The sequence below is a fragment of the Propithecus coquereli genome, unplaced genomic scaffold (genome assembly GCF_000956105.1).
Source record: "Propithecus coquereli isolate 6110/MARCELLA unplaced genomic scaffold, Pcoq_1.0 Scaffold203, whole genome shotgun sequence".
Classification (NCBI taxonomy): Eukaryota; Metazoa; Chordata; class Mammalia; order Primates; family Indriidae; genus Propithecus; species Propithecus coquereli.
Genome location: NW_012145301.1, coordinates 1,106,405 through 1,133,450, shown reverse-complemented (window position 1 = coordinate 1,133,450; position 27,046 = coordinate 1,106,405). Strand labels below are relative to the sequence as shown.

At 35.2% G+C, this 27,046-nt stretch overlaps 1 protein-coding gene across 1 annotated transcript in view; it reads left to right on the top strand.

The window, feature by feature from the left end:
• The window catches only part of CFAP97 (cilia and flagella associated protein 97), a 32,279-nt gene extending 5,704 nt beyond the window's left edge, over positions 1 to 26,575 (top strand). The window contains exons 2-5 of the mRNA XM_012644000.1: positions 2,928 to 3,979; positions 15,872 to 16,140; positions 25,061 to 25,211; positions 26,336 to 26,575. Of these exons, the coding sequence (XP_012499454.1) occupies positions 2,944 to 3,979; positions 15,872 to 16,140; positions 25,061 to 25,211; positions 26,336 to 26,463 (1,584 nt within the window). The 5' untranslated portion in view covers positions 2,928 to 2,943 and the 3' untranslated portion in view covers positions 26,464 to 26,575. The remainder of the gene's footprint in view (positions 1 to 2,927; positions 3,980 to 15,871; positions 16,141 to 25,060; positions 25,212 to 26,335) is intronic.
• The last annotated feature ends 471 nt before the right edge of the window (positions 26,576 to 27,046 follow it).

Sequence of the window (27,046 nt, the reverse complement as noted above, 5' to 3'; positions counted from 1 at the left end):
TAGCCGGGCGTGGTGGTGCGTGCCTGTGGTCCCAGCTACTCGGGAGGCTGAGACAGTAGGATTGCTTGAGCCCAGGAGTTTGAGGTTGCTGTGAGCTAGGCTGACGCCACGGCACTCGCCCCAGGCAACTCTGTCTCAAAAAAAAAACACTATTATGGAAATATAAAAAATGCAGTGGGATTGTTGATTTTTTTTTCTAGTAGATCAACTCTTAATTTCTGCCCTTTTCCCCCCTAGTTTTTGTTTAAGTGTAGAAATTGTATTATTGATCCAATATAGATAACAATTTTGTATTCTGTATTTTTCAAGTTGATATATCATCTAAGTCAGGGGTCTACAAACTTTTTCAGTAGAGGGTCAGATGGCAAATATTTTCATCTTTGTGGGTCATAGGGTCTCTATCATAACTCCTTAGCTCTGCCGTTGTAGTGTGAAAGCTGTCAGAAGCAATACCTACTACACCCATGAGTGGGGCTGTGTTCCAGTAAAACTTTATTTACAAAAACGGATGGCAGGCCAGATTTGGCCCATGGACAGTAGTTTGCTGACCCCCAATCTAAATAACTATTTTGATGGAATCATATTTTTCTATACAAGTTTTTCAATATTACAAGTAGTGGTGTAATTAATACCATTTCCTTTTTAGTGTTACATTCTTAAGATAAATTTCCAGAAGTAAAGTTACTGATTCAAAGGGTTTATAGATTTTTTTTATGGCTCCAAAAATTAATTAGAGACAAGTTTCAGTTTTTATAAATTTCTTGAGAGAATAGACTTTGATTTCTATGTGAATAAACATGATACCTAAAACCTTACTAGGTATCTTTCTTTGAGGATTTGGGAAGGAGGCTGTCAATTTAAATTTAATTTAATTTTATTTATTTATTTTTTTTTGAGACAGAGTCTCACTCTGTTGCCTGGGGCGAGTGCTGTGGTGTCAGTTTAGCTCACAGCAACCTCAAACTCCTGGGCTCAAGCAATCCTACTGTCTCAGCCTCCCGAGTAGCTGGGACCACAGGCACGCACCACCACGCCCGGCTAAATTTTTCTACATGTATTTTTAGCTGTCCAATTAATTTCTTTCCATTTTTTGGTAGAGACGGGGTCTCGCTCTTGCTTAGGCTGGTCTCGAACTCCTGAGCTCAGAACGATCCACCCGCCTCGGCCTCCCAGAGTGCTCGGATTACAGGCGTGAGCCACCGCGCCCGGCTTGAATTTTAAAATGTAAAGAGGATATTAGTCTATGCTATGGAAAGTATTACATTTTACATTTTAATATTAGGTATAAATTTTATATTCTGTTTCCCAAATTTTAAGATCTACTTACATGTGTTAGAATTTAAAAACTCACTCATATTTTGGTTAATCTTCACTTAGCTTATAAAATATATTAAATTTCTTTGAACATTGTATACCATTTGCATACTTAACATTACAGTCTTTCATTATATTTGATTTTCTTAAGTACCTCAAACATCTGACAAGGACACTTACAAATCTAACAAAGGAAATCTTCCTAACCACTTAGACACTGTTTATAGATGTACTAAGTCTAAACTTACTGATTTAATCATTCAGATTCCCTGAAGCATTTTAAAAAAAGATTATAAACAGTTAAATTTTTATAAAACTGATGCATCAGAATCTCTTAAATTCTTCGAAGCCTCAAAGGCAGACAGAATTATCCAATGTAAAATGTATTACCACACATACCTGAACCTATCATATTAACCTATCACATTAATATTAATACAAGTTTGATTAATTTTAAAATCATATCTGTACTTGTTTTTATATCTTTCTTAGGTTGCAGGGTCACTTAAACAATTAAAGGCTGCAGAGTATTATGTCTGGTTTAGAATACAGATTACATAATCTTTTACTGCCTGATTTGATGTAAAATAGAATTAATTGTAATATGAACAGAGTAAGCACATAATTGCATTGTTGACTACATATTATCATTAGAAATGTATATATGCCTTTCCTTTAACATAGCTCATATTATTTGTCACTCTTGAATATCATCATGGACTCATGGCTATCCATAGAATTATTTTTTCATTTTTATGTACTCTTTTTCTTTCTTGTTTTTCAGTGCTAAATTGTCAAGGTTGGGCAGTGGAAGGCCCTTTAAATGGACTCCTTTGTTTCATTACCACTACCCCAAACATATTTGAATATTGTGCTTTCTGGCAATAATAAGATGCTCCCAGCCCTTCTTCTTCTTTTTTTTTGCTCTGGAAATGGAATGATCTGCCTTCCAGAGAGTTCTGGGGTTTTTTAAGTGGCTATGATTAAATACTCAGAAGTTGACTCCATGCTACCTGTGCAACCTGTAAATGTGCCTTAGAGTTTTTGTTCCCCTTTAAGAAGGTATAGCAGGAGGTTTTACATTTAATAGAAGTCATCTCCTTCTTTCTGCTTCTTCTTTACTAACTTCAGTGAAGGAGCAGAATAGGACAAAGCCAGCAAGTACTGAAATATGAATGTTTGTCAATCTTAATTGCACTACTTTCACTAGAATAATGTGTGTTTAAGCTGGCTTAGCTGATCCTAGGAGGTTTTAACTCCATCCTTATTCTAAACTCTTACTATACTTAATTTATAGAAGGCAAATTTTCCTTAGGGTTCCACTTGCTATCCATGTTTGTGATACCCTTGTCTTGGTGATCTATTATTGTTTTCTTGTGAATTTTAACTATTAGACTTATTTATATTTCAAATAATTGGTACAACTTACTATTACCGTGAAAGCCCCATCATCACTTCACTGAGTTTTTTGGTTTTGGTTTTGTTTTGTAATGTTTCTCTTTATATATTACTCAAATTTCTTAGTTTGGGAAAATTATGTAATTGCTATATAAAAATGAAAAGTATTTGGAAATTACTGTTTAGTCTGATAGTTACACTTTATTCCTTATCAGATATATTTTCGCCTTCATGGATCGGTTTGAAGATATATCAGACGGTGAAGTGGACCATTCTTTCTTTGACAGTGATTTTGAAGAAGCAAAGAAATGTGAAAGTAACTCAGTTTTCCACAAGCAAGATGATGACCCTGAAGAGAGAATAGATAAAGATACAGAAAATGTAAACTTGAAAACTGGAGTACAAACAAAGGAAAATTATCTTACTGAGAAGGGAAATGAAAGAAAAGCAAAAGTCCCCCTAGAAGACCACCCAGTAGAGAATGATATTGCACAAACCAGAAGTTCTTTATCATTGACAACTCCTTCAAGATCAAAAAAATTTTGTGATGTTACAACAGGACATAAAATACATATTCCAAATAGAATCCCCAAAATTGTAAGAGAAGGTGAAGATGATTACTATACAGATGGAGAGGAAAGCAGTGATGATGGGAAAAGGCTCCATGCAAGGTCCAAGTCAGCTAAACTGTCTAATAACTTTAAAAAAATCATTAGTAAAAAGTATTCCAGAACTAGTTCCTCTTCCTCTTCTTTATCTTCCTCGTCTTCAAGTTCAGATACAGATTGTTCAGCTGTAGGGTGTGATAATGGCATATCTGATTCACAGCCATCATCAAAGAAACATGTATCTGGTGCAATGCTCTTTTCACCAAAACATAAAAATAAGCCAGGAATAAAATCAACAGGAACACAACCTTCAAGTACTAAACCAAAATTTGGTGGGTACACTGAGGAATCTGAAGATACTGTGACTGATGTAACTCCTTTATCAACGCCGGACATCAGCCCTGTTCAGTCTTTTGAACTGGGTGCATCAAATGATCAAAAAGTGAAAGTTAAAAAGCAAGAAAACGTGAGTCAAGAAGTATATGAAGATGTTGAGGATTTAAAAAATAATTCAAAATATTTGAAATCAGCCAAAAGAGAGAAAGAAAAACAGGGGCCCAATCTCCCCTCAAAGTCTTCAGTGTTAGATTCCAATTTAGACCCCCGCTGTAAACAAAAAGTCTTACATGACACAATGGACCTGAATCATCTTTTGAAAGGTAATTTTCTTTTAAAAAATTGTATATTAAATATTATATATTAAGCTTAAATGCTATGAATTTATTGATTTTTCTAGTGGATAATTTTTTATTGTTTAGGATGATTGATATTATAAATAATTTACCAAATATTCCATTTTACCACAGAAACAGTCTGGAATATCATTTGTATTATCAGGTAAGATATATACTGTAAAACTAATCAACTAGGACTAGAACCTTCTCACTAATTTTATATTAGTGCCTTCCAAACTCAAAATGCCTAGAGGGAACAGATGGATAAGATAAATGAGACAGATGGAGCCAAATGTTTTCCTACTTTTATTAGAGACACAGGCATATTTCACTTTGTTCTTTAAAAAGGAAAGGCAACAGCACTAAGGTTAAAATGACCTGATGCGTTGTCTTCATATCAGGGAAAGTGACAAGAAACTGGCAAAGAAGCATAAACATAGGAGTCTATTCAGATTTTAAGTTAAAGGTTAAAGAGTACTACTTAAAAATAATTACCAAGGGCCCAGCACAGTGGCTCACACCTGTAATCCTAGCAGTCAGGGAGGTTGAGGTGGGAGGATCCTTGAGTTCTGGAGTTCAAGACCAGCCTGAACAAGAGGAGACCCATCTCTACTAAAAATAGGAAAAATTAGACGAGCACGGTGGCGTGCACCTGTAGTTCCAGCTACTCAGGAGGCTGAGGCAGGAGGATCGTTTGAGCCCAGGAGTTTGAGGTTGCTGTGAGCTATGAAGACGCCACTACACTCCAGCCTAGGCAACAGAGCAAGACTCTGCTCTCCCACCCCACCCCCCAAAAATAAAGAAAAATAATAATTACCAAGTTGATGAAATAGCATAAAGTTTTTGTTGCTTTAAGATATAAGGTATTTTTGAATTCGAATAAGCTTTATTGCTTTATTTCTGTATCAATTTATTATTATTTCATTTTTAGTTTGAAAGGAACAGAATATTCCAGGTGAGATAAAAGCGACTTTAAACGTTATCTTTAGTTAATATAACTGTAAAAATACTGGACTTGCAACTCAGGTGAGGATAAATTTTTAAGTCCATTCTCTGCCTTCATTTGAAATATTGAAGAAGATGTCTTTAGCTATATAATTTACATATGGTGGCAACGTAAGGGCATAAATAAATACCGTATTTAGCCAATTAACTCATATTATCAAGTTGATAAAGTATGTTTAGGAACAGAACAGTTCACTCCTGTGGATGTTCCTTCTTTTGTAGGTTTTCTTTTCTGTTTCCTCTGATTGTACCTGTTGTTTGTTTAGTGTCTCTGAAAAATCATACTCTTGGTATTGGCCATCACCAACTAGTGGCTAAGCCTCTACCCCATGTATCTTTCCTGATTAATGCTCATTAAATCTCTTAAAACTTTCAGGATTGAAGAGTTTTCTATTCTTGCTCTCTACTTCTTTCCATAACAACCAGAGTGATCTTTTTGTAAAGTAAATTTAAAAACAAAAACAAAAAACGTGTATCTATCCTACTAGTTTCCTGCTTAACTCTTCAGTAGCTTACTTTTATATTAAAAATGAAATCCAAACTCCTTATCATAGCCTAACAGACTGTATATTGGTGATTCTTATCCCAGGCAGTACATTAGCATCACCCAGAGGACTCTTGAAACAAATACTGATGCTTAGGCCCCACCAAGAGGGATTCTGATGTAGTTGGTCTAATATGATATTGATGAGAATCATGCTCTACATTATGTGGATGTTGCCTACCTCTCCGATTTTATGTCTGTCACTGTGCTCTGGTCATACTTCTTTTTTACTGTTCTCAGAATACTCCCAGATTCTTTTCTATTTATGGGATATTTGCACTTGTGGCCCTTTCTCTTTGCATAGGCTGCTTCTCCCTGTTTCTCAGGTCTCAGCTTATATTACACCTCATTGGGAGAGACAACTTCTGAACATCCTACCTGTGGTAGCCTTACAGCCCCTCACCTGCCACAGTCTCAGAAAAGCCTGTTTCCTTCCATCAGAATACTTCCTAGACCCAGGAATTAGTGCAGTTTGTTTGCCTGTCTCTTGCGTTGGAATGTAAGCAACATGAAGGCAGGATCTTATTTGTTGGTGGAATCCCCAAATAGAGTAAGCGTTGGTACGTAATAGACAATATTTGTTGACTGAAGGGACTGTCGGGAGGCTGCTGCTGTTGCACAGCTCTACTGGTCAGGAAATGTATCTCATATGTTTCACTGAAATTCGATTTCGTAATAATTACCCATTCGTCTTAGATTTGCCATCTGAAATATACAGAATAAGTCTATACCTGCTTCTGCATTATAATCTTTAAAACATTTGATTAATATTCTTATTTAGGTAAAATCTCTAATTTTTTAATGAGCCTCCTACTGTAACAGTTTCCACTTTTTTCTTTTAAATGTTAAGGCCACTTTCCAGCCTGCGTATTCATTAGTTAAGCTGGATTGTGTGATTCATCACACAAAGGCTGCATCTACTTCTCTTCTGGATCTGTAACACCAGCCTCAGGGCTCTAGCACAACAGGTCACAAACTTCTGGGCCTTAGGACCCTTTTACATTCATAAAAATCATTGAGGACCCCAAAGAGCTTTTGTTTATATAGGTTATGGCTTATGTATATAAATATTTACCGTATTAGAAATTAAATCAGAAACTGAAAAATATTAATTCATTTAATAGTAATAAACCCATTATATAGTTACTATATAACATAAGTATCATGTTTTGTGAAACAACTATATTTCATGAAAATTAGTTTGCTAATCTCTAATACCTGGTTTGACAGAAGATAGCTGGATTCTCAAATCAGCTTCTGATACAATCTATTGTGCTATATTTTATTGGCTGAAGTATGTAAAGAAAATCTGGCACACAGAAAATGTGATTTAAAAATGGAGGAATATTTTAATTACCTTTTAGTAACCTTTCAGTTAATTGTGGATTTTTTCTTTCATACCACAAGTAATAGTTTCTTAAGTGTTAGTTACGATGTGAAACCTGAAATTAATCTCAATGTACTTTTCATGATCCATTTCATAGTCTATTATATTAAAATTTATTGATCTTTCTTAGATTTTGAATGTATCTTTTTTTACCCATATGTGGCTTTGTAACATGACATATTATTTGGAAAATATTGTTTAAACAAACTTACAAATGATTACTTATTTCATAATATACTTTCAGATATCATCAGAAAGCTCTTACGAAGCTGTCAAACTCATGGTGGCAGATATAAGTGTACCAAAAATATTAATTTTTGCTAAAAAGCTCAAATTTTATAATTGGCAACAAATACTGTCAAATGTTTTCCATGAAGTGACAGAATTGTTCTTGACAATCCTATTTGTAATGCAAAACTTGGACGGTTGTTGAAATTAAACCGTAAAATTCCATCTGACGAGATAATGCAGAGTGTTCACTGATATTTTGTAATAATTTATATCTTGATATATTTGCTTTTTGTCATATTTCTATAGCTGTATTCATTGCTCTCAATAATTTTTACTGTGATTTATATGTGTTTAAAAATAGCAGCCTGGCCGGGCGCGGTAGCTCACGCCTGTAATCCTAGCTCTCTGGGAGGCCGAGGCGGGCGGATTGTTTGAGCTGAGGAGTTCGAAACCAGCCTGAGCAAGAGCGAGACCCCGTCTCTACTAAAAATAGAAAGAAATTAATCGGACAACTAAAAATACATAGAAAAAATTAGCCAGGCATGGTGGCACATGCCTGTAGTCCCAGCTACTCGGGAGGCTGAGGCAGAAGGATTGCTTGAGCCCAGGAGTTTGAGGTTGCTGTGAGCTAGGGTGACGCCACGGCACTCACTCTAGCCCGGGCAACACAGTGAGACTCTGTCTCAAAAAAAAAAAAAAAAAAAAAATAGCAGCCTAACATTAGGCATTATAAAATATTTTTAATTATTATGAGTACATAGTAGTTATATATTTATAGGGTACATGTTTTGATACTCTCTGTCTCCATGAGATCAATTGTTTTTAATATTTAGCTCCCACATATCAGTGAGACCATGTGAGATTTGTCTTTCTGTGCTTGGTTTATTTCACTTAGTTGGCTATTTGTATGTCTTCTTTTGAGAAATGTCTATTCATATCCTTTGCCCATTTTTAATTGGATTATTTGACTTTTTTTTTTTCTATTGAGTTGTTGGAGCTTCTTATATATTCTAATTATTAATCCCTTGTCAGATGGATAATTTGCAAATATTTTCTTCCATCTTGTGGGTTGTCTCTTCATTTTCTTGATTTTTTCCTTTGGTATGCAGAAGCTTTTTAGCCTGATGTGTTCCCATTTGTCCAATTTTGCTTTGGTTGTCTGTACTTTGGGGATATTACTCAAGAAGTCCTTGCCCAGACCAATGTCCTGAAGCATTTCCCCAGTGTTTTCTTTTAGTATTTTCATAGTTTCAGGTTTTAGATTTAAGTCTTTCATCCATTTTGTTTGATTTTTATATTTGGTGAGAGATAAAGATCTAGTTTTATTCTTCTGCATATGGAAATCCAGTTTTCCCAGCACCATTATTGAAGAGGACTATCCTTTCCCCACTGTATGTTCTTGGCAACTTTGTCAAAGATAAATTCACTATAGATGTGTGGATTTATTTCTTGGTTCCCTATTCTGTTCCTTTGGTTTATTGTGTCTGTTTTTTATGCCACTACCATGCTGTTTTGATTACTATAGCTCTGTAGTATAATTTGAAGTCAGGTAATATGATTCTTCCAGTTTTGTTCTTTGTGCTCAGGATGATTTTGGCTATTGTGAGTTTTTGGTGGTTCCATATAAATTTTAGGATTATGTTTTCTATTTCTGTGAAGAACGTCATTGGTACTTTGATGGGGATTGCATTGAATCTGTATATTACTTTGAGTAGTATGGACATTTTAACAATATTGATTCTTATAATCCATGAGCATGAAATATCTTTCCATTTTTTGTGTGTCCTCTTCAATTTCTTTCATCAGTGTTTTATAGTTTTCCTTATAGAGATCTTTCACTTCTTTGGCTAAGTTTATTCCTAGATATTTTATTTTGTTTGTAGCTATTATAAATGGGATGACTTTCTTGGTTTCTTTTTCAGGTTGTTTACTGTTGGCATATGGAAACGCTACTGATTTTTGTATGTTCATTTTGTATGCTCAACTTTACTGAATTTATCAGTAGTAGTAGTTTTTTGTGGTGTCTTCAGGTTTCTCTAGATATAAGATCATATTGTCTGCAAACAAGGATAATTTGACTTCTTCCTTTCCAATTTAGATGCCTCCTATTTCTTTTTCTTATGTGATTGCTCTAGCTAGAACTTCCAGTACTATGTTGAATAACAGTGGTGGGCATCCTTGCCTTGTTCCAGATCTTAGAAAAACATAAGTACCATGTGATTTCACAAATTATAAGCCCCACATTATCCTAGGAATGAGAGCGAGAGAGGGGGGAACACAAAAGAGAAAGTATAGTCTCAGCCAAAATAAAAATTTAAGAAAAACTTCCTTTAGGAAGAAAACACTTGCCTCTTAGAACTGTCAAGTTTTTTTTAAAAAACTATCTAATAGAAAATAATATGATTTCTGAGCTTTTTTTTCAGGGTCATCAGTGATTATCTAGGATGATTCTGAATGCAAGAAAGAGAAATTCCTAATGGAACAATATTTTTCATATAGCAGGAAGCCCAAAGGTAGATCAGGCTTCAGGGTTGATTGATTCAGGGGCCCAAATGTCATCAGAGGCCCAAGTTCTATGACTCCCTCCAGCCCTGGTGTTAGCTTCATTCTTAGGCTGCTGGGAGATGTCTGCTGCAGTTTTCAGTATTTGTATTCAGATGTGACAATGTCCAGAGAAAGAGAAACTTTCTTTTCCTCTGAGACTCTTGGAATGAGGAAAACTTTAGAAAGAAGCACCCCCAGTTGACTTCCATTTATGTCTCATTGCCCAGAATTGGATTATACTCTCATTCTTGAACTAGTCATTGGCCCTAACTCACCCTGGAGTTAGGAATGGGAGTTGGAAGGAGAGAGAGTCAGCTTCCCTGTAGGATGTGGCTTCACGGAAAGGGACAGATATCTAAAAGAAAAAAAAAAATTAGGATTCGGGTACCTGTAGTCCCAGCTTCCTGGGAGGCTGAGGCAGGAGGATGGCCTAAGCTCAGGAGTTTGAGGCTATCCTGAGCAACATAATGAGATCCTGTCTCTTAAAAAAAGAAAAAAAAAAAAAATACACACACACACACATATAAAAAATCAGGGATGTTAATTAGGAGGGAAGTAGGAAGGTATGCTAATTGGACAACCAACCTTGTTCATTAGAGCTTCTTAAACTTTAACATGAGTACAGGTTACCTGTGGATCCTGTTAAAATGCAGATTCTGGTTCAGCAAAACTAGGGTAAGAGCCGCATTAGCTACTTATTTAACCAGCTCCCGGTGGTGATACCAATGCTGCTGACCCAGGGACTGTAGTCTGAATATGAAGACACTAAACAATTTGGTTCCATTGAAAATAAATACAGGCATTCCTCAACTCTTTTTATCTAATCCATTTCTGAAACTTAGTTGGATATAGGGAACCTATATATTTTTAAGTATTAAATGGGAAGAATAATCCACCTCAAATTCTCAACTATAATTAAATCGAAATACTGTTGAAAAGTGTTCAAGACTGAGGCTGAGCTGAAATGTAGAAGGAAAGCTTTTTCATACTGCTGCACAGTAGAGAACCCCTGATCTAAGACACTTGCGAGTAAGTGGTGCTTAGGGCTTGTTAAGGCACAGGAATAAAGGTGGCATTTTGCCAATTAGTACATCTGTTGTTGGAGTCCGTAGTATAACAAAACACCAAATATTCTTTCTAATAATAAGGCATTTTAAATACTAATTTTGACTGTTAGTCCATTATATAAGGTATTTCTATAGTTTTTCAAAATTATTATTCAAGTTCGATTTACACAGTGAAGCTTTTTAGATACAAGAATAATTTCATAAGTTTTCTTTATTTTCCCCCATATAACTCAGCCGCACGGTAGATGGAGATGTATGCATGGCCAGGCCTGTGCCTTTTCTGCGTTGATCTCTCAGTATACTTTATCACTTTCAACTTCTATTAAATGGGCTTGTCTAGGCCTCTTTAGTTCACCTAATTTCTTCACAGCCTTTTTCCACTGTCTTGGAAGGTAAATTCACTTAATGTGGGGGAAGGCAACTGATAGACAACATGTGATCCTATCAGAGAACAGCTGAAGAAGGGATGCAGCATACTCTCCGTGTCCTCTCAATTTAAACGTTTTTCACAGGCTTAAGAAGAGATATTTCAACCTTAAAGAATCAAAAGGGTCAGAATCTAGTTTAAAGAGAGTTTATTCTAGTGCAAATTTTGAGGACGTTTACCCGGGAAACAGATTCCAAAGAATGGAAGTCAGAGTCCGTGTTCCAAATTGTAAATGTTTGGGATCGTTTATACAGACAAAGTTCAGGAAAGCTTAACAGAATTTCAGCATCTTTCTATATGAGGCTTAATGCATAGTTACAAGATCTGATTAGTCAAGGTGGTCTTTTTCTTTCAGGAAAAGTATATTTAACATTCCACACTGAAGATGATAACAGTCAATGGGGTCTTTTGTGCCATCTGTTCGAATTAGGTATAGGACTATAAAGAAGGCAGTTAATCTATAACAAAGATCAGTGATTAGAAGGGGAGGAGGTCTTCTAGCTCAAGCCTGGCTGATTTGGGGAATTTCCCACTGCCACCTCAAACCTGGCTTTGCTATGTAAATGTTGAAAGGGAATGGTTGGAATTAGATCTTTGACCTTGAGCTATAAATCCCTGAGTAGGCACAGAGGGCATTAGAAGATGGAGTAGTAAACAGAAATTTAGACATCAAGTTATGGCACGAATCTCACATGTTTGGGGAATATTGAAGAAATTTAAAAAATTAGATTTCAAGGTGTGTTATACTTCGTATAGGTAAAATTAGGTCAGAATCTGAAAGGGCAGAATTTAGAAAACATTTAGAAATGCAGGGCCTTAAAATTTACCATATAGACTAATAAAACCATAATCACTACAGGATATATTTTGAGAAGAAAAATGAATATAAGAGAAAGAAATGGGATAAAGGAAGCATTGGTTTGCAAAGAAACTGGTTAAATTTTTTGCTAAGATGATCCCAGCAGGAGAGATTGAAGTGCCTTGTTCAAGTACAGACCCTGTTGTACTCTGTAAGGAGATGCCTATACTGAGAAGAAAGCTACTAGTGTGACTTACCTGGCAGCACGTTTTATCCTTTCTTTGCTAGCAAGCTGCGGGAAATCTCAATACCCTCTGACCATTACCAACAATTACCAAACATTTGAGAAAAGCTAAAATCAACAGAGAGTGCACCAGACTCATAAAGAATGCAGTACTTAAAACTGTTGAAGAGCAAGCTTGCAAGCTTGATTTTAGGATCTATGAGGACAAAACTATTTTCACTAATAAAACTAAGCCTTGATTTGCTTTTTACATTCTCCTTCTGCCATCTGTGTACAGTGGAGTTTCCCAGGGGCTACCTGACAGTAGCAGCACAACAGAGTGCAGAAGCAGCTATGAGAATCTGGCTGCCTTCTACTAAGCCGGCATTAAAAGATTTGCAAAACTGCTAGACTACCACTCACTAATATTTTTTTTTTTATAAAAATGTTAACATTTAATTGGTTAATTTTTATTTTTAGAGGAATTAATAAATATCTTTACATTTTTTCACTTAATTTCTAGCATGGTAAATATAGATGTAACCCACATAAACATTATTTGGGGTTCTTAATCTTTAGGAGTGTAAAGGAATCTTCAGACCAAAGCAAGGGTTTAATAACTTCTAGAAGAATGGACACTAGAATAAGTGATTTTAGTATTCACAGTACTACAAAATTTTAGAAAAAAATTTTGTAAACTTAGTCAATGTTCCAAAAGAGAAAAGAATAAGAAAAAAGAAATAGCAAAAAACATGTATTTTTTTAAAAAGTAAGATCACAGGAAAAGTGGTCAAACAGTATAATCAGATGGTATTAACTTATCAGAAGATGTCATCAGAGTTCATTAAAAACTTAAAGCAGAAGTATTATTTAGCCTTAAAAATGACTGAGATTCTGACATATGCTGCAACATGGATGAGCCTTGAGGACATTATGCCAAGTGAAATAAGCCAGTCTCAAAAAGATAAGTACTGTATGATTCCACTTAGACAAGGTACTTAGAGTAGTCAAAATTATAGAGACAAAGTGGGATGGTGGTTGCCAGCGGGTAGGGGAAGGGGTATGGGGAGTTACCATTTAATGGGTACAGAGTTTCAGTTTTACAAGGTGAAAAGAGTTATGGAGATGGATGGCGGTGGTGGTTGCACATTATGAATGTATTGAACACTGAACAGTACATTTAAAAATGGTTAAGATGGTAAATTTTGTGTTCTGTGTATTTTACCACAGTAAAACAACACACTAGCCCTTTCTGATAGAGTTTCTGTTGTGCTAACTGTAGGTGCTCAATAAATGCCAGTTGAATTGGGGAAAAAAGTAAAATAAAATTCAACCTAAAAAGACATTTAAGATAGTATAGGAAGAATGAAAATAAGGGCTTGAAAAAGAAAGGACAGGTATATCTTCTTTAACAAGGAGAACGTAGAAGTATCAATCCTATTAGTGTACAAAATAGAATTCAAGACATGAAAAACACTAAAAGGGACAAAGGGTGTGTTACATTAGTAAATGAGCCAAATGCACCAAAAAGATATAACAGTCATTGATTTGAAATGCATGATAAAAGCAAAACAACTAGAGAAACCCGCAGTTCCCACAAAAGATTGATAATGAAAACAATTGTCTGCTTGTGGACTGTACTTGGCTTGGCCCGCAGGTATTTTGTTCATCACGCAGTGTTTTTTTAAAAGTGTAGAAATAATCGGTTACTATTGCTGCATGACAAATTACCCCAACACCTGGGGGATAGAGAGACTCAAAGGTAGGAGTGATTCAACCACCTAGAATAATCGGAGTGCTCGTTTACTTATACGTCAGGTGCCCGGACTTGGGACAACCTGAAGACCAGCTATGCTGACCAGAGGGCCCACATGTGGCCTCTCCTTGTGGCCTGGTTTCCTCACATTTTCCTCGGAGGAGGCCTCAGAGTAGTTGGACGTCTTACATGGTGGCTCGGGGTTCTAAGCACATGGGTTCCATATACCTCATCACCTTTTATGACGTAACTTCAGAAGTTACACAGCATCATTTTTCCGTACTCTATTTGTTGAAATTGTCATAACCCCCCCCCCCAGATTTAAAGTGAAAGAGCATAGACCCTACCTCTTAATGAGAGGAGTGTTGAATAATTTATGGACATATCTTAACATCTCCTCAATCTCATTTCTGGCCACACATTTATTCACATTCCTCCCATATGGAAAAATACATTCCCTCTTGAGGTTAGGGTTAAGATGCCCCTAACCTCAAGATCCAGGATCTAAGTCAGGTCCGGGGGCAGCTGATATTCCTTAGGTATGGTTTCTCAGTTACAGCTCTTTGAGAGGTTTGAGAATCTTCTCCTGGGAGAGACTAGGGATGAAAAGTGTTATTGAACCCACAAGGGGGGTTCCATGTTCACTACACAGAAAACTAGTTACTGAGACAATGAGGATTGTAAAGGAGAAAGGATTCATGGCAGGAGACGTCCACTGGGAGGAGGGAGATATGGACTGCCTCAAGTCCACTTCCCAGGTCTACAGGATCAGGGGTTTTTCCGGAGGTGAAATGAATAATGTATGAGGGGAGTGAGCATCATTACCTGTTTGGGGTGGAGTGCAGGGCACGCAAGCACAGTGAGAAATCATGTTCGTACATACATCCCATGATCAAAAAATGGCAGATGAGTCCCTCCTAGGGTGGGGATTTTAGTATTATAATGAGCTAGGACTTAATATTGTTCATTCTTTCGGCCTTGTGCACAGGTTCAGTGGGTCCTTGGGCACAATCTGTGGTGGACTATGGCTTATCTTGTCTTCTCTGGACAAGCAGGTGGTGTAAGTCTTTGTAGTTATCTCATGACAGCAAGGAGGCTCTGCCGTTTCTGGGGAGAGAAACTCAAAAGAGAGTGCATCAGTGCAACAGAAAGTTACAAAGTTGTGGTCGGCAAATCTTACAGATGCTCTGTCTCAAAAAAAAAAAAAAATTGTAATTACTAAAAATTGTTGTAATATGGAAATTTAAGCATGTTGATAAAAATTTCATTTTATAATTGTGTGCAAAATATTTTTATTGGTTAAAATAATTGTTTAATCAGGAACAAAATGTTTGACTTTTACAGTAGAAGTATTTGTTTTAATGACAGTATTAAGATCTATAATTTTGTAAAAGAATATTTTCAGGTTGTTAGTTTCAGAATATTTTGAGCTTGTTTTTGCCATTGTTTCCCTCAGTCATTCCTGAAGACAGTTTTTTTTTTTTTTTTTGAAGTATGCCCTCCAATTAACAAAAATTGTACCTAAATTAAGTATTGTATGATTGTACTCACCCAGAGGTTTCTAACCTCCCCAACTATTAAATTTCTATACGGAAACAGATAAATGTAACAAAGGCATTTTCCATAAATTATACCTGCCTAAGAACCGGTACCACATACATTTCTCATTAAGATACTTTCATTGTTTTGTGTGTAACTTTTATACCCAAAGAACTGAGAGCATAAAAGATTAACTTCCAATTTTTTTCCTATGCAATTGTAATCTGGATGTCATTAGCCTTATTTTATACACACCTTTTCGTGAATTGATATAGTTTATGTTTTAAGGGTTGAAGCATGTACTATCACACCCTACTTTGTTTAGCCATTTTCCCTTTTTTTGTTCACTTTGTAGCTTTTCTGCAATTAGATAAAAAGGAATCACAAAAACATCACTTTGATCAGCCTTCAGTGGCACCTAGGAAAAACTATTCTTTCACAAGAGAAGAGGTGAGACAGATTGATCGGGAAAATCAGAGGCTGTTGAAAGAACTGTCAAGACAGGCTGAAAAACCAGGAAGCAAAAGTATAGTTCCTGGAAGATCAACTGGTCATCCCCCTAAGTTGTATCATAGTGCTCTCAACAGACAAAGGGAACAGCAGAGGATTGAGAGAGAAAATTTGGTGAGTAACTGAAATATTTTAGTCATCAAAGAAAATGGATTTGTACTGATTTGTAGGTCCATCTCATAGGAAACCTAAATACAGCTGCATTTTCAAACTTAATTACATAAAAGCAGGTATAGATATATATGGCATGAAATACATGATAAACTGAGTCTGAAAGATACAATATGTTTTATATCCAAAGGTCAGATACAGTGTATCTTCTGTAAAGTATTCAGTCAGTAGCTAAATCTCTTTCACTTTATTGTATCCTGGGAAGCTAAAATATTATATCATTTACTTTAAAGAATGAATACATCTGAATAGATCAGATTGGTAGTCCGCTACTTGAATTATGAAACATTGATTGTTACAAATCATACAGTTAAACTTTGATACTCTAAAAAAATATGAGAACTTTTGAAAATTTTCACATTTAAAACTATTATACCATATTGTTTTCTTCATAAAATTCAATTCTAATAGTTGCTGATATTCACTGAGCTCTTACTAAGTACTAGGCATTGTTCTAAGTATCTTCCAAATATTAGTTTATTGAATCCTGACAATTCTTTGAGGTGGGTACTGTTCTTACCCACATCCTACATATGAAAAAACTGAGGCCTAAAGGGCTGAAATAATTAGCCCAAGGGCACAAAGCTGGCAAATAAGTGGCTGAGCCAAGATTTTAAACCCAGGTAGTCTCTTAAACTAAATCTCTTAACTAAAATTAGACCCTTAATGAGCATATAAATTCAGAGTTAAGATAATTTATAAAGCTATTCAAATTATTAAGACTGTTTCCAAAATTAACCCTCATTATGTTTCATAACAGTTAAACAGTATAGTCCTGTTTAACTATGTACTTACCTGAACTTGTAACAACTCTTTCGTATATTTCTTTATCACCATTACTAACTACAGGAGTTGAGGAGCTGGGGTATTATATTTACAAAAAATAGTAAAGTCTTAAACCCTTAGGAGAGTTACCCTGCATGTGGTGAGGAGTAGGTAACAGCAAGTTGAAATGACATTCATGGGTGGTAAGTTACATGGTAGTTTCTGCATATCACCTTAGCAATATTCAAGGTTCGTTTATGTTTTATGAAAATTTGAAATTACTGTATGTCACAAACATTTGGATTTATTTTCTTTGCTTTTACTCTCCCACTCTGGCTCTGGAGCCTATCTTATTTTATTTAATAAGCAATTACATAGTGCATACTATTTTACAAATGTTAGATCATTTAATCCTCATAGTAACCTTATGACATAGTTACTATTGTTATGGAAGAGAAAATGAGACACTGAGTGGGACACAAGACTTGCTTGAGGACAGCCAGCAGGTGGCAGAGCCCAGATTCAAATGCAGGTTATCTATCTTTGGGGTTATTTTTTGTTGTTTTACAGCTTTATTGAGATATAATTTATATCTAACATAACCATTTAAAGTATACGTTTCAGTGGTTTAGGGCATATTATTAATATTTTAAGTTGTAGTAAAATAATAATATATATAACATAAATTTTGCCATTTTAACCATTTTTAAGTGTACAAGTCAGTGGCATTAAGTACATTCACAATGTCGTACAACCATCACCACCATCTACCTCTAAAACTTTTTCATCACTCCATACAGAAACTGTGCTTTTATTAAAACAACTCTCCATTCCCCCTTCTCCTTAATGCTTGATAACCTCTAATCTACTGTCTCTATAAATTTGGCTATTCTAGATACTTCATATAAGTGGACTCATACAATATTTGTTTTTTGAGTCTGGTTTATTTCACTTAGCATAATGTTTTCAAGGTTGATCCATGTTATAGCTTGTATTAGAACTTCATTGCTTTTTATGACTAGATAATGTTCCATTGTAAGTATGTGCCATTTTGCTTTTCCATTCATCTGTTGATGAATGGTTGGGTCGTTTCCACCTTTTGGCTATCGTGAATAATGCTGCGCTAAACTTTGGCATACAAGCATCTCTTTATGTCCCTGCTTTCAATTCTTTTGGCTATATACCTGAGAGTGGAATTGCTGGGTCATATGGTAATTCTGTGTTTAGCTTTTTTAAGGAACCTAGGCTTACGTTTGAAAAGTCGAAATCATTAATGTCTCTTGGCTATTCTATATAAATATAGGGCAAAAACTGTTAGTAGTTTCTACTTATAGCTTTTATTATCCCCCAAATCAGTTGTGCGTTTCAGCTATTTTAATCACAGTGGAAAATTAGTAGTGTTTTATTCTTTTTACTTTGTTTACTTAGTAGTTTGTGAACAATTTTTCTCCATTTGATAGTGAGATCTTATTTGATACAATCTAGAACAGTTGAAACATAATGTGTGCCACATTTATAATTGCAGATTTGCTTGCTGGGCGTGGTGGTGCATGCCTGTAGTCCCAGCTACTCAGGAGGCTGAGGCAGGAGGATCGCCTCAGCCCAGGAGTTCAAGGTTGTGGTGAGCTACGATGATTCCACTGCATTCTAGCTGGGGCAACAGAGTGAGACTCTGACTCAAAAAATAAAATAAAATTTTCTAGTAGTCACTTTAAAAAGGTAAAAAGAAACATGAAATTTTAATAATATATTTTATTTAGCTGAATATATCCAAAATATTATAATTTCATCACGTAATCAATATAAAATACTAAAGATGAGATATTTTACTATTTTTTTATTTTTTCGTGCAGTCTTTGAAATCCATTGTGTATTTTACACTTACAGACTGTCTCAATTTGGACTAGCCACATTTTACGTGCTCTGTAGCCACATGTGTCTAGTGGCCTTGGACGGTGCAGATCTGGAATCAAAAACTAATTCATACAGAAGTGAAAAAAGTAACTTAAAACTAAACAGGAAAATAAGCATAATTTATTATAAAACATCATTTATTATGTTATTCTGAGAAAAGCTAATCTTCCAGATTTATGTTTAATTTATATTTAACTTAATATTCTCTAAACCAAAATAAAGCTAATCTGATACCCTCTTAAAACTTTTTTTGGGTATTCCTTTGCATTTATTCTTCATAATGACTTTAATTATTTTTGCTACTTAAAAAAAATCCTATTGTAAATTTGTATTGGAATTATGTTAAATTTACATTTTAATTGGGGTGTTTGACATTTAAAATATTACCTTCTGTCCACCAGAAGTATGGTATTTCCATTTATTCAAGCCTTCTTGTGCTCTCCTTTAGTAAGGTTTTGTCATTTTCTTCAAAACTATATATTTTTATGCTATTGTACATGAATTTTTTCCTTACTTTTCTAACTGGTTACTTCTGGTAAACTGTTTTTGAATGTTTATTTTATAACCAGCTGCATATCAAACTCCTATTTAATAGAGCCACATCAGCTCTAATAGTTCTTCAGTGTGAGCTGATGTGCTTTTTAATCTGTTTGCTAGGCTGTTTATATTCAAAACACATATGTGCAGACACACACACTTTTATGGTTATTTCTGGTCAGATGTGCTGCACAAGCAGGCCCATCACTTTATAGTTTTTATGATTTGTATTCCTTCATTTACTCCATCTCTGGTGACAGAAACCAATTCAGGTGGCTAATAGCATGATGATTACAGCATTTCTGTTCCAGTACTCTTACATTAGCATGTTAGTATTTCAAGGCTATTTAGGTGGAAATAATTGAAGACAAAGCAGTGCTGTGCAGAGAAAATACAGAAGGAAGGCAAAGACACTGTATAAAATTGAGTCCTGGCTGGGTGTGGGTGCAGTGGCAGTGGCTCACACCTGTAATCCCAGTGCTTTGTGTGGCTGAGGTGGGAGGATCACTTAAGGCCAGGAGTTTGAGACTAGCCTGGGCAACATAGCGAGACCCCATCTTGCTACAAATAAATAAATAAGTAAATAAGTAAGTAAAGTTAGGCTCCAGCTTGGGCGAGACAGAGCAAGACCCTGTCTCATAAAAAAAAAAAAAAAAAATTTTTGAGTCCTATCCTCCAGAGTTAAAAGCATATTGTCAGTCTGTCCTTCTGGTGAGGTTTGAGATTGTCATTATTTGTTTCAATAGTCAGATATTATCTTTCTCTCATTAGACAGCGCATCCAAAGAAAAATTAATTTTATCCAGTAGAGGGCGTATTTATCCAGAAGATAATTTTATCCAGTAGAGAACCTCAGTTATATTAGAACTTTATTAAGGGAACTCATTTTTTAGTGTATGAATTTTGAAGTATTCTTGTTAAATTATATCTCTTTATCTACATTTGAACATAACATGAATTTTCTTTTTCTGAAAGAGCACAGGAATAATCTTAGCAGAATAGGTAGTAAATGATACTTAGTTTATGGTTCCACATTTACCCTCTAAGAAGAAATTATTTCATTCTTTTAAATAAGCATGTCAGTTTCCTCAGGTGTGAATGAAGGCGGGGCGGGGGGTCAGGGAGAGGGAAGTAATTAAAGCAAAGTTAGGGACAAAGTAGGAGCCCTATAGGAATGTAGTATCAGGATTAGAGCCTAGAGCACAATTGGAGTTAACTTGTTTTCTTTTTTTACTTTTTAAGATTATATATGTAAATAAAATAGTCATTAGTCAATTTTGTTGTTGTTATTGTTTTGTAGAGACAGAGTCTCACTATGTTGCCCAGGCTGGACTCAAACTCCTGGGCTCAAGTAATCCTCCAGCTATTCAGCCACCTGAATAGCTGGGACCATAGGTACATGCAACTGCTCCTGGTTTATTAGCTTTAAATCCAGAGAAATACAAATAAGTAGACAATAAAGTAGACCATAATCTTTCCACTTAGGAATCCCTGTGTTAAAATATTATTTTTGAAATAAAAGAAGACATGCATGAATTTAGAAAATGTAGTGGACAGTTCTTAAAAACATTAAATGGAAAATAAAATCCTCCCTCCTCTGTTCTTTGTCTGCTGGACTACAGGAGTAATTTTAGAACTCTTATACAGAATAATTAAAGAGAGAGCAATACATTGTCACAAAGATGAAGATTTATAGCAAATCTCACACCTAGTATGAATATTAATCTGTTGATTAATCAGTACCTTTGTTCTAAGATCTTAGAATAATTTATAGTTCACTTAATATGATTTTCATTCTTCTCTGGTTATTGTCTATTGTCTCTTTCCGTGGAAGAATGAAAGCTAATGAGAACTAAGTGTGACTCCAGCTGTTGAAAAATATGAAGAGCCGTCATCTTGATTTTCTCTGAGCATAGGATAAATGTTACTTTTGAATGTCCTTACGAGGTCTTTGCTTCATCACTTTAGGAATGATCTTCTCTGCTAACAGCTGCAGAAAACATTTTTTTCTTTTTTTAAAATCTATTTTTGCTTTTTGTAACTAGCCCTTTTCTTTGGCAAGGCACAGAAATTAACAACACATAATTTGTTTATTTGTTTAAATTTTTCTACATCAAAAGATGGACAGGATGCAGGCTAGGTTAATTTTCTTTCCAAAAAGAATGATACTTCCTAGATGTAAAAGAAATATTTGGACAAGTACACAACACAATATTGTAAACTATAGTCATCATGCTGTTCTTTAGATATCCAGAACTTATTCATTTTGCATAAGTGAAACTTTGTACCTTGTGTACTTGAAATTTGCTAAGAGGATAGATCTCAAAACAGTATTCTCATCACACACATAAAAAATGGTACCATGTGAGATGATGAATGATTAACTAGCTCGATTGTGGTGATCTTTATATAGTACATACATATATTAAAACATCAAGTTGTTTATCTTAATATATGTAATTTCCAAAAACAATTTCTAAGAAAAATTGGATATTCATTATTTAGAATCTGAGTGGCAATTCTAAGATTTTATAAACTATAAATTATCGTTCTTACTATTTTCCAATCCATTAAACAAGTATTTGTTTAATGTCTGCTATGAGCTATATAAGACACTGGCAGGAATATTAAAAATGTATAAAATACTGCCCTAACTCATATAGTTTATGATTTAGCTGGGAAGATAATACTGTTGCGTGTCAAACAACTAAAAAATAATACAAAGCAGTGTTAATGGTAGTGTTAATTTTAATAAGTCCTTACTAGAAGCCTGGCAGTGTTTTAAGTACTTTATATACATTATCTTACTTATTATTAAAAACTTGCCTTTGAGGTTTTTTTCATTATTATCCCTATCAAGTAATTTGATCAAGGACACACAATCAGTGGCAGAGCCAGGATTTAAGCCCAGGTCTCTCTGACTGGATAGCTTACATTTTTTAGATTACAATTGTTAACAGCATTTTGAACTATTTTTTTTTAAGTTTTACCCAGGAGTTCTAAATTGATGACTAAATTTAAAAGTACATACTTTTGATTTTAGGGTTTATACTGTAATATCAACACTTTGTATTTGATATTCTTTGTATAACCAGGAGCTATTTCTAGCTATTTCTCAAATCCTTCCTTTAGCTTTTGCTTAGCTTGTTATATATTAATTAGTCATATGACACCCAAACAGACACAAGGTATGGCTTCATGTGATTTGGGTGCCTGAGCCAAATCATTTCTCTCTTACTTCCCTGAGTTTCTGCATGCAAACTTGGTAATTGACATCAGACTAGAGAATAAATTTACTTTTTGGGTGTGGTCCAATTATTTCAAAATTGATGTTGATCATATTGCTTTATGTTGTTTTACATCTGATGATAAGCATTGCAGTTTTCTTAAAATTTAAAAAAGAGACACGCATCCAACCAAATAAATATTATAAATTTAGGACTTTAGAAGCTTAATAAACATTGAGACTTCTACTAGCAAAAAAGTAAAATTAGAAGATAACTGAAAATATCGAGTTTTCTGTCCTGTCTTTTCCACCCTGCACAGTTTAGTGAGTAGTTAATAGGATAATCAGAGAAAACAGCAAATGCTACTCTGCCAGGAAAATACATTGAAGATGTGATACATAGGCAGTTTCCAGCACAGTTATAAATGGCAGGGAGAGATGATAAAATCTTAGATAAAATTTTTGGCACCTAAAAATTTGTGCCAGATTTTTTGGCACAGCTTCTCTGTCTACAAAGAAAGACCATACAGTCGAGTGGAGCTATATTCAAATCAAAACTCTCAGTTCAGCAGAGAGGACCACCAACACTAGTTGGGTAAGACTTCATTGAGGAATTGGCTCTTTTGTAGCTTTTGAAGGCTAAAAGCTGAGGAAGGGCATTTCCTGCAGCAGGACTAGCCGTCAGGCTGACGGTAATGGAGCTCTCCTCGTTGGTCTGTCTACTACCTCCTGTGTCTTGCACCTCTTTCCTTGGTCTCCAAGCCCCAGTGGCTTTGTACGGCAGCCCCCTGTCCCTTTCCCAAACAGCTAGTCCCCTGAATGTTTTGGCTTATTCTCCCACTGTCTACCCCTTCTTGGCAGTTGTTCATCAACACTGATACTAGAACCTCAGAATAGAGGGCCAGGAGGTGATGCTGATAAGGGCAAAACACTAAGCTGAGAAGTTTTGGAAATGTAGGCTGGGCACAGTGGCTCACACCCTGTAATCCCAGCATTCTGGGAGGCTAAGGCAAGAGGATTGCCTGAGGCCAGGAGTTTAAGACTAGCCCAGGCAACATAGCAAGACCCCATCTTTAAAAAATTTTTTTTGCATTATCCAGGTGTGACTACAGGCACTGTGGTGGTGGGCACCTACAGTCACAGCCACTTGGGGAGGCTGAGGCAGGAGGATTGCTTGAGCTGCCTAGGAGTTCAAGGCTGCAGTGAGCTATGATTGCACCACAGTACTCCAGCCTTGGTGATAGAGCAAGACCCTGTCTAAAAAAAGAAAAAAGTTTTGGAAATGTTTGTTGGTAATGTTTCATAACAGTGTGAATGTACGAAATGCCACAGAACTTTATGCTTAAAAATGGTTTAAAGGGTAAATTCTATGTATATTTTACCACAATAAAAGGAAGAAGGAGGAAAGATTATACAGAGAAAATTGTCTTATGCTGAATTCATGAGGCTGATTTTTTAAGGTGAATCTTAGTGCAGGTCAGCATTCCTTTTCAAATAAAGATCAGCTGGCTTCAGAGAACGTTTAAATCAATAAAGAAAATAATAAAGCACAACCATGGATCAGTTCCCCAAGCCATTTGGTCTACCTAAATATTCCTTTCTCAACAATGCCTGTGAAAATCAAACAAAAGAAACTCTTTCACCTTTTGATTCAAGAAAGAATTACAAATAACATTAGAAACATCATGCATTAGACTCTGTTAATGAATTATAGTAAAGAAAATACCATGTTATTGGGTACTATGTTGTGTTGGCCCATTGCTTTATATGTGCTTTTTGAAGCTTTGTATTCTATATAGTAACTGGTTCTTCTTAACTTCTTAACAGCAAAAACTTTTTTTTATAAAGTAAATTTTATGCAGAATTTTCAGTATATGAAACAGATAATCCGGAAAGCATAGCTGGGCTGGTAGAAATTAGGAGTGGGAGACCTGGGACCTTACCCACTGGCCTTTCCTCAGTGTCCTGCAGCCCTGGAGGCACCACTGCAGAGTAAAGTGGTTGAAAGCCACTGCTCTAGAATGTGCACATATAGAATTCATAGTGGCTGAGATATGTGTGTGGTCTGTTTCTAGGGTTTAACACGGGGCTCTTAGCATAACTCCCATTATGTCACTTCTACGAGAAAATCAGGTTTAATACATTTCAATTTACAGCACCTTTCCTAAGATTGTAACCTGATGCAAAGGAAAGATATGCCTCTAATGAGTTGTTAAGTTGTAGTGGTTTGGTCATCTCTAGGATAGGCAAAAACCCTTGGATCTTTCTGAAAGTATATTATTTGAAATATTATTTTCACATGGTATGTCAGGAGTAATTTAAAATATTTTTATTGAGTAAATTTCAGGTTCTAGAAAGCATTTGCCTTTTAAAAAACTATTGCTATTTAACTTTGACTTTCAAATTGATTGTCTTAATGAAGGCTTTACTGAAAAGGCTTGAAGCTGTGAAACCAACAGTTGGTATGAAACGCTCAGAACAACTGATGGACTACCATCGCAACATGGGTTATCTCAACCCATCGCCAATGTCAAGACAAGTGAGATCTGCTCTTGGCCAGTATAGCCCATTAAGTAAGCATATTCAAAAGTATTTTGTACTTATCTTATAACTCTTTTTTTAATGCAACTTCAGTTCTTATGACAGAGCTTAAAAATGCTAACTTCCGGAACGTACTCCATTTACTGGCAGGTTTCCTTTTATTTGTGTTAGTTAACTTAATTACATGTTTCATTTACAGCATGTAATGACAACACAGGAAACCAAGAGATAAAACAATTGAAAATATCAGTAGTTTTTTTAGGTAATTGAAAAGGGACTTTTAATTTCAATATATTTATTGTTTATTATTTATATTGAATAAATGTACCATTTAAAAGTTGCTTAAACATTCCCCCTGGCCAGTTAAGAATTATCATTAATATCCTCCAGCACTTAAATGTGCTTTCTCTTCCTCATTGGATAACTAATACAAAAATTAGCAAACTGTAGAGTCATCAACTATAATACCTCTCAGTGCTTGATATGTGATCAGTTACAGACCTAGCCAAGGAATACAGGAATGGAGTGGCCATTTAGTGTTAGGGTATGCAACATGTAGAAGGGCTACACACTTGCCTGTGCTGTTACTTCATGTATGTGTTCAAAACTATGTAAAAAATAGAAGCCAATACTTAATATTGAAGGAAGTTGGAGCCACTTACAATGCCACAACTTCCCAGTGCTCATGTGAGTCTTGAACTCTCAAGTGACTGGTAATTCCATTTATTCATTCTACAAATATTTTTCCTTGGTATATGACTAAGAGAGGGTCTTGTTCTAGTAACTCAGTATTGTGCCTTCAGTGTAGTAAATAATTTGTTGAATAAATATATGTGGTTATACAAACTATAAAATGTTTTTATTTTTCACCTGAATTATTTGAGAAGCTTTCAAAAACTTTTATTCCCACTTTAAATCTAGTAAATCAAAATCTCCTAGTGTGGAATATGAGCATGTTTGTTATTATATTTTTAATTTCCATGGAGAATTCTGAAGTACATTCCTGGTTGACAATCATTGCATTGGACTATTAGGCACACATAGGATATGGAAGAAAAACTAGTCTGGACTTAAAATTAGGAGAAGAAGTTTCTCATATGACGATCTACATATTTAGTTTAAATAATTCAAGTATTTCTTCTTTGTATCTTTTCAGGAGGAGCCTCCAGGACATCCAGTGCTACCAGTGGTCTCAGTTGTAAGAGTGAGCGATCGGTTCTTGACACGTCCAGTGGACGCTTGCTAAGACCTAGACCCCCTCATGTCCGTGCAGCTTGGTTATAAAACCCTTTTTTACATTGTTCATCCAATTTTTATGGAAGTACTCTTGCATATTACTCTAGTTCTCTGTGTAAACATTTATAATACTGTCTTAGAATTTAAGATGTACAACAGTGAGTTGTAATCTATTGTTATTCAGTGCAAAATTGTTGTCAAAAAGACAGTTTAAAATCAGTATTTCTTACGAGGATATATATATATGAGATGTATATGTATTTAGTAGAGAAATGGTAGTATACATGTATGTTTTCTCAGTATAGAAATTGATTCAGTAGTCATGCTGACAAAACAGTCATGATGGTATCGTTGCATGTTGGACCCAAGATATTCACTATATATGTTCTCATATGTTATTTTCTTTTCTTCTAAGCTTTAAACCATGGGCTTAGTTCCTAAATTTGGCTTACTTTTTTTTATTTGCTTTAGAACTTATGTGGTGTGACTCGTAACTTGATCGTATGAAAGTTATAGTTTTTTATTATGAAACAAATGTTGAAGTTTGTTTTCATTGGTAGAGCTAGGTTTCATTGGTGGATTTAGGTCTGATGAGCAGATTGAGAGAACTTGTACTGGGGCAATCCTTGTG